Genomic DNA, 9,127 nt, shown 5'->3' on the forward strand with positions numbered 1-9,127 from the left:
CGACATCCATACTTGGTTAGACTTGCTTAGGGGAACCCGACAACCCTAGTTTCTATCAATTGTTTACATCTTACCATCTTAGTTACTTTTTTTCAATTGCTTTAGTTCTAGTTTAAATAAATTTCACCATCTTCCTTATTTTCGACTAGACTTAAACTTAAACAAACCAAGTGCAACTCCACTCATCCTTGTGGTTCGACCCCGATTATAATACTATAATTGGGTTAACTTTGGTGCGAGTATTGACGGCAAAAACTCGTTCATCAGGCGTTCAAGGGAGTTCTAGGGGAACTGCTGCTTGGGTTTCTTGGTGGATTACCGTGTTTTTGAGGATGACCTAATTAATGATCTGATCAGAAGAAAATGGGATACTAATGGTAGGATTACAGTGCTTAGAATGGGGGACATATATGTCCTTCATTTTAAGGATGTTGATGATCTTAATGGGTTGCTGGAGAGGAGCACAGTGACTATGGATGGAGCTCTAATGGTACTGGCTAGGTGGTACCCAGATACTGTCCCAAGGACTGTTAGGTTTCTGTAGGCTTTGATATGGGTAAGAGTCTGTGGTCTTCCATTTGAGTGCTTGAACATGCATGTGGCGTATGTGGCAGGTAGGTTGTATAGTCATCATTATCAAGTTGAACCTTTTGAAATTTTACCAAGGAATGACTATTTGAGGTTGTGTTTTTGCCTTAAGTTGAATGAGCCTTTAATGCCTGGTTTTTTCTTGGCTATGGATGGTGGTCATCTGTTATTGGTTCATTTCAAATATGAGGAGGTATTTAAGCATTTTATTAAGTGTGGCAAAATAGGTCATAAGGGGGCTCATTGTCGGGAAAGTATTATGACTGCGGTTTCTAATATAAATGGTATGCTTGATCGTTCTGTGAAAAGGGAATTTGTGGTGCTCCAAGCCAATAGTAATCATACGATGTTCAACTTGGATCTAAGGGCCACTCTTTCTACTACTAAATATATTTCTTCAAGAGTCCATTTGGGTAATAGGCATATGGGTAGTGATGGTTCAAGGAGGCAGGTAAGGGAGAGGCTAGTTATCTTTGACTTGGGAATTACACCAGGGGGTCGTGTTCTGCTAGGTATGAGCTTTATTGTTACAACTCAACCATTTGCTGGACCTGTTCTTTTCCTGGTAGGGCCTGGTGCAGTGCACATGAGTGAAGCTGGGGGAAAAGTTGATAATACTGGAATTGGTCAGAATGGAGATGTGTTTATGGAGGAGGTTAATAGGGAGGAGCAAGGAAATGCTGATTATCAAGTTGGTGGGAATAATTCTGTAGCTGCAAACGAGTTGGGTCAGGGTGAGGCTTTGTATGCAGGGAATAATCATGTGGGGAATGGAGTTGCAGGTATGCAAGATCTGAATGGTGCACAAGCTGGGATTAGGGGCTGGATTGTTGAGGATGGTCCAAATAATCAGGAAGACTTCCATAGTGCTGGGAAAGAGTAAGGATCCACCAGCTGCTAATCTTGGGCATCAAGGTAATTTACTGCCTGGTCAGGAAGTTGATCCATATGTTATCTATGCTAGTAATGGAAATCCAAGAGGTGGATTAAATCGTGATTTGAGAATTCGGGAAGCAATACTTAAGAGAGTTGAAGGAGATATTGAGTGGGCTAGATTGGAGGATGACTATTGTGGGTATAATCACACCTTTGATCCACCACCAGGTGGATTCCCTATTGTTTATCACTATCCTGATGTAGTGAACCCTGATGGGAATGGTGTGGGGAATGGTAATGCTGCTGCCATGGATGAATATAGTCCAAGTGTGGTGGTTATAAGTTCGGATTCTGAGGAGGGAAGGGGTGAGGGCTCTGGTAATACCATCCCTTATGCTACTAATTGGCAAATAAATATTGATGCTTTGGGCCCTGAATCTGAAGATTCTTCTGATTTCCGTCATAGTGTTGCTATCAACTTGATTTCTACTTCTGAGGATACAATTGAGGTGAATACTGAGCTACAGCTGAATACAGGAGGCACTAATCTCACAGCTTCTGGGGCCCTTTTGAATAAGGAACCATGACTGGTTGATTCCATCCCACCCTCTTTAGCATCGGCTGCTATTACCAGAAAGGATTTGGAGCTTCATGTTGGATCCTCTTCTCTGAACTCTAGGGATGAGGATATGATAATGAAGTTGTAATCTACTTCTGATGTTACTACTACTATTCATGTTGCTGTTGTGGGAGAAACCAGTAGGACTATCCTAGAGACTGAGACTGGTGGGCATGATGGCAAGCTGTTTGATGTCCCTGTTTATGGTATTTCTGTAAAATTGATTGCAAATATGGATGAAGGCAGTAAGGTGGCAAGTATTTCTGATTGCTTTATGGGTTTAGCAGACTGCTATCATAAGTCATATGCTATGGAAGAGAACAAGGAGGTGATCTTGGCTGCTCGTAAGAGGAAGTGCTGCACTGAAGTTTCTGAAATGTTGGTGCCTGAAGATTCTATCAGTTCCATGGGGAAGGCAAAGATATATCTTCAACAATTGGCCAAGAGAAGCTGTTTTGGAGATGGGATTCATACACTAAAGGATGAGAGTGTGGGCTGTGGTTTTCGTGTGACGGTTGCTGACATGGACATTGAGGAGTCCACTGATTCTTCTGTTGCAGGTAATGGTGATGGCTTTGCGGAGGTTGGGACAACTCAACCTACTAACTCACCATGATTGGCATCACATGGAATTGTAGGGGTTTAAATAACACGCTCGCCCCGACAATTCCAAAGTTAAGAGTGATTATTAGTAATAAGTATTATGACTTTATTTTTCTTATGGAAACAAAATGTAATGTAAGTTGTATTAGTCCGGTTTTTAGGTCTATGGGATTCATGAATGCTATAGGTGTGGACGCTAATGGTAGTGTGGGTGGATTGTGGGTAGGATGGAGAAAAGAGGCTAGGATTAGCCATGTGATGTCATGTAATAATTTTATCATTCTCCTTGTTGAGAAATGCAATGGTCTTTTGTGGTACCTAGTGCTCTTCTATGGTGCTCCAAGTCCTAGTATGCGGAACTCAATATTGGAGGACTTGGAATCTTGCATCGATAGCTTTCAATACCCGTTCTTAATTATGGGTGACTTCAATCAAGTGGAATATGCAAGTGATAAGCTAAGTCGGAATACGGGAACTATAAGTGGCACATTGGATTTTAATAATTGGAGGATAAGTAACGAATTGGTGGATAATCCGTTTAAAGGTCCACGTTTTACTTGGTGTAATAATCGGAAAGTTGACAAGAGGGTTTATGAACGTATTGATCGGGCCTTAGGATCAAAAGATTGGTTTACTATTTTTCCAAATACGGGAATAAAACAAGATCCTATTCAAATTTCGGATCATGCTCCAATTGAGCTGTACTTAAATCTAACATGGAATGTTAGTAAAAAATCGTATAAGATTGATGCTTGGGTCTTTTCTCACGAGGAATGCCTTCACTGTAACACCCCACGTTATTGAGAGTTAAAGTTGTCCCACATTAGGAAATTGAGGAGCTTATGATATGTTTATACAGGGTTCCACCCACCACTTAGTAATAAGGCCTCGTACTTTTGGGCTTAAGTGGGGACAAATAATGGCACAAAGGTGCACATCTCATATTATTGGAGTTGTGTTACGACGGTAGCGGGCCGGGTTGTTAAAATGGTATTAGAGCGACCCTGCGACCGTGTGGTGAGTCTGGACTCAGGAGTACCCGGGTCATACAGCTAGCGGGGGAGGATTCTGGGCTTGGCTGCAGTCAGCTTTAAGGCACAATGAGGACGTTGTGTTCTTTAAGTGGGGGAATTTGTAACACCCCAAGTTATTAAGAGTAAAGTTGTCCCACATTGGGAAATTGAGGAGCTTATGATATGTTTATAAAGGATTCCAGCCACCACTTAGTAACAAGGCCTTGTTCTTTTGGGCTTAAGTGAGGACAAATAATGGCACAAAGGTGCACATCTCATCTTATTGGGGTTGTGTTACGACGGTGCCAGGTCGGGTTGTTATATTCACCTTATCAAGAACGTGTGGGACTTCCGTGTCTATGGTTTTTCGGTGTTTCAAGTGACTGGAAAGCTAGCACGAGTAAGGCAAAATGTTAAGAAATGGGCCTTGGATAAACGAAATTTTTGGAAGCAACGGTGGGATGATTTTGATGTTGAGTTGGAACGAGGCATGGAAATGGTAATTAGTGGGGGTAATGACGATTATTACTCAAAAATAAATGATGAAGTCCGGGATTATTCATAAGTAGCAGCTATCTTTTGGCGGCAGCGAGCGAAATTGAAATGGATGGTGGAAGGAGATACTTGTACTAAATACTTTTTTAACTGGGTAAAGGGTCGTGCGGGCAGAAATTTTATTCTTGGGATAAAAGGTAATGATGGCACATGGGAATATGATGTGGGGAGGGTAGAAGGTATTTTCCAAAAGGCGTTTAAGGACTTATATAATTGGTTGCGAATTATGGTGATGATGTGAGAGATAGGGATATGAAAGATTTATTGCATGGTTATACGAAATATATAACCAGTGATGATGCAGATTTTATGGATCGACCTTTTACAGCAAAGGAAGTAAGGCGAGCGGTTTTCCAAATGGGAGCACTCAAGTCACCGAGGCCAGATGGTATTCCAGGCATTTTTTATCAAAAATGTTGGTTTATCATGAAGAAGGATGTTACAAAAGCTATTCTTTCCATGCTGAATTCGGGGGTGATTCTTAAGGAGTTGAATCGTACTTTTATCACGTTGGTTACAAAGTGTGATAAACCTGAAGGGGTTGGTGACTACCGGCCTATTAGCTTGTGTAATGTGATTATGCGTATTGTTATAAAGTGTATCACGAATCGGTTGGCGAAAGTTATGAGGTATCTTGTGGGGGATTTCCAAAATGCGTTCATTCCTGGGAGGCAAATCTCGGATAATATTCTTTTGGCCAATGAGGCAATACATTTCATTAATTCACACAAGAAAGGCAGCACAGATAGTATACCTTCAAAGCGGACATGAGTAAGGCTTATGATCGTGTGCGATGAGACTTCTTGAGGGCCGTATTATCAAAAGTGGGTTTCCCAGTTAAACTAGTGACACTTATTATGAACTGTATCACCACAGTGTCGTATCAGGTTCTTTTCAATGGAGCACCTCTCGACTTGTTTCTGCCAAAATGGGGACTTCGACAGGGGGATCCCCTCTCTCCATATTTGTTTGTACTTTATATGGAGGTGCTCTCCTGTAAAGTGCTTCAGTCACAGGCCTATGGTAGGATAAAAGGTATTAGTCTGGGTTGTGGAATAACACCATTGACGCACCTTTTCTTTGCGGATGATGCGGTTTTGTTTCTTCAAGATAAAGGAGACTCACCAAAGGAGCTGAGGGACTTACTTGAGAAATACTGTTGTGCCTCGGGCCAAGTTCTAAATGAAGGTAAATCGGGAATCTTGTTCAGTCCGAAAACGACACTGGGGAAGGCTAGTCAATGTTTGAAGACGTTACAGATAAAAGAAAATAAAGGAATAGGGAAATATCTTGGGCTTCCTACGGATTTCCAGGGATCAAAGAAAGATCTATTTAGGGGTCTAATTGAAGTTGTTATGAAAAGGGTTTCTTCGTGGAATGAGATTTTTCTATCACTAGCTGGAAGGTTGATTCTAATTTCGTCCGTCTTATCAAATCTATCTAATTTCTATCTATCGGTTTTCAAAATTCCGGTAAGTGTGACAAATAAGCTGAACTCTCTTTTGTCACATTTTTGGTGGACGGGTTGCAAAATGGAGAAAACAATTCATTGGTGTAGTAAAAAAATCCTTAGTTTACCAAAACGGGAGGGTGGTCGTGATATGAGGAATATTGAGTGTCTTAATCAGGCAATGTTAGCAAAGTATGGATGGAGGATACTAGCGGGGTAGGATTCATATTTTAGTCGTGTTTTTAGGATGAAATTATTGGGTGTTGAGGGCGACAAAGAGGCAATAAGGAGGCGAAAGTGCTCTAATTTGTCCTGGGGCGAGGAGTGTGGTTCATGGCTTGGACTTTGTACGTCAACATGTGGGGTGGAAGCCGGGATTGGACTCAAGCCTAAACATTTGGAGTACTAAATGGGTTGCTGGTAGATGCCCGGAGCCTAGGGAGGGGTTATTGACAATAGATCATGCGATATTAAGGAATTTATCAATTGCTGATCTAAGGCGAAATTATGGTACCTCGAATGATGATTCATGGGACGAGGGAATTATTCGGTATCCGTTCACAGATGAGTGTTGTAATGAAATATTGGCTATCCCCACTTGTAGGTCACAGAAATCGGACATTACTTACTGGCTGCATAATAGTAGGGGTGATTACACAGTGAAGAGTGGATATGGTGTGATTTTCGAGAGATTAATGTGGGAAATAAATCTGTATACTTCCCTTAAACTAGAAGGATTATAACGATTTAATAAAGATGATCTAAGGTCATAAAATAAAATACATAAACATAAGTAAAAAGATTTCGAATTAACCTTCGGTCCTAGCAAATATGGCCTAAGAACAATATCAAAATTGATATTCGCCTATTAGTTGCACCCAAGACGATCTGAGATATGCCCTTTGATTATGCTAGAAATCAATCTAAAATTTTCTATAAAATTTAATTGTCTTTGTGTTCTTGTGATGAGAAAGAGGAGGCTAGGTCAAGAAAAAGCATTTGGAAGTGGTTCTTCAACCATACTTTTACCGAAGTTAAGAGAGGTATGTCATTCCCAATCAGGAGTATGTCGTCAACATACAATATTAGGAAGACAACCTTGCTCCCACTCGACTTGATATATAGACATGGTTCCTCGACCGATCGAGTAAATCCATTCTCTTTTATCACCTGGTCGAATCGATGATTCCAACTCCGAGATGCTTGCTTAAGTCCATAAATGGAACGCTTAAGCTTGCACACTTTCTTAGGATGTTCAGGATCGATGAAACCTTCGGGTTGTACCATGTACAACTCTTCCTCAAAATAACCGTTTAAGAAGGTGGTTTTCACATCCATTTGCCAAATTTCATAGTCATGAAAAGCGGCAATCGCTAAGATAATCCGAATGGAACGCAGCATGACTACGGGTGCAAAAATTTCATCGTAGTGCAAACCTGGCACTTGGGTGAAACCTTTAGAAACTAGTCGTGCTTTATAGATATCTTGTTGACCTTCCACAGAATGCTTTATCTTGTAAAGCCATTTGCATTGAAGGGGACGAACCTTAGCAGGTAAGTCAACAAGATCCCATACGTTGTTCTCATACATGGAGTCCATCTCGGATTGCATGGCCTCAAGCCATAGCTTTGAGTCGGAACTAGTCATGGCACCTTTATAGGTTGCGGGTTCACTACTCGTTAGGAGTAGAATGTCATCTATGTCATGTTCCTCGACCATACCAATGTATCTGTCCGGAGGAATAGAGACTCTTCCCGACCTCCTAGGTTCCTCAGGAATATTAACCGCAGCCGGGATTGAAGGAATTGGTTCCTCCAATGGTTGCTCGGTATTTGGTTCTGGAACCTCCGACAGTTTGAAGGTTCTATCACTCTTTGCATTCTCGAGAAATTCCTTCTCTAAGAATGTCGCACTAGCCGCAACAAATACACGTTGTTCGGTTGGCGAATAAAAGTAATGACCAAGTGTTCCCTTAGGATAACCTATAAAGTATGTCTTGGCCGATCGCGGGCCGAGCTTATCCTCGTGTCTCCACTTGACATAAGCCTCGCAGCCCCAAACCCGTATAAAGGACAAGTTAGGGACTGTTCCCTTCCATAGTTCATATGGAGTCTTGTCAACAGCTTTAGACGGACTTCGGTTAAGTATTAGAGCAGCTAACAGAAGAGCATAACCCCACAATGAGTCAGGCAACACGGTGTGACTCATCATGGATCGAACCATATCAAGTAGTGTTCGATTTCTCCGTTCGGACACACCATTCAACTGAGGTGTTCCAGGTGGAGTTAACTGTAAGGCAATCCCACAGTCTTTGAGGTGTTGATCAAACTCGTGAGAAAGATACTCGCCACCACGGTCTGATCGCAGTGTTTTAATCTTTCTACCCAAAAGGTTCATGCCCGATTCTGGTATTCCTTGAATTTCTCAAAGAATTCACTTTTGTGCTTCATCAAGTAGACATAGCCATATCTACTTAAATCGTCCGTGAAAGTGATGAAATACCTATAGCCTTCTCGTGCGGTGATTGACATAGGTCCACACACATCCGTATGTATGAGTCCTAATAGGTCAGCAGCGCGCATTCCAACACCTTTGAAGGAAATTCGAGTCATCTTACCAATGAGACATGATTCACACGTGCCAAATGATTGAAAATCAAAGGCCGAGATAGCTCCATTCTTTATGAGCTGTTTTACGCGTTTCTTATTAATGTGTCCCATACGGCAGTGCCATAGGTATGTTTGATCTTTGTCACCAACCTTTAACTTCTTATTCATTACGTGTAATATTTCGGTGGTCTGATCTAAAACATAAATTCCGTTCATGGAGACTGCCTTGCCATAAATCATATCGTGTAATGAGAAAATGCAAGAATTATTCTCTATTACAAATGAAAAACCAAGTTTGTCAAGTGCGAAATCAAATAATGTTTTTAGAAAGACTGGGTACATAATAGCAGTTATATAAAAATAACTCAAATCCGCTAGGAAGCTGGATCACGTATGTTCCCCTCGAGACGGCAGCCACTCGTGCTCCATTCCCGACACGCAGGTCCACCTCACCCTTTACGAGGGGTTCGATGTTTCGGAGCCCCTGCACATGATTACACAGATGAGAACCACAACCAGTATCTAGTACCCAAGTTTCGTAACTTGCGTGGTTAATCTCAATCATATGAATAAAAGTAGAAGAGGAAGAAGATATACCAACAGGTTTAACGCGACCTGCTTTTATGTCCTCATGGTAAACAGGATATGTACGCCTCCAATGCCCAGTCTTGTGGCAGTGATGGCATTCCATGTTTTCGATCATGCTCTTTGTCGCGCCTGATGAGTTGCTTGCCTCACCAGGCCCACTCTTACCTGATCCCGACTTCTTAAACTTCGGTTTACCTCCCGCTAGGTCTGCCTGAGCTTTGCCCTT

The 9,127-nt window shown here is 41.7% G+C and overlaps 1 protein-coding gene across 1 annotated transcript; it reads left to right on the plus strand.

Moving 5' to 3' along the window:
* Positions 1-2,851: 2,851 nt before the first annotated feature.
* LOC141632794 (uncharacterized) lies at positions 2,852-3,490 on the plus strand. The gene has a single exon (XM_074445306.1). It carries the CDS (start codon positions 2,852-2,854, stop codon positions 3,488-3,490), a length of 639 nt encoding a protein of 212 aa, XP_074301407.1.
* Positions 3,491-9,127: the final 5,637 nt, after the last annotated feature.

The sequence above is a fragment of the Silene latifolia genome, chromosome Y (assembly GCF_048544455.1).
Source record: "Silene latifolia isolate original U9 population chromosome Y, ASM4854445v1, whole genome shotgun sequence".
Lineage (NCBI taxonomy): Eukaryota > Viridiplantae > Streptophyta > Magnoliopsida > Caryophyllales > Caryophyllaceae > Silene > Silene latifolia.

Bases quoted from the DNA above. Each gene is read 5' to 3' on its own strand.
- LOC141632794 (XM_074445306.1), top strand. From the start codon at position 2,852: ATGGGATTCATGAATGCTATAGGTGTGGACGCTAATGGTAGTGTGGGT.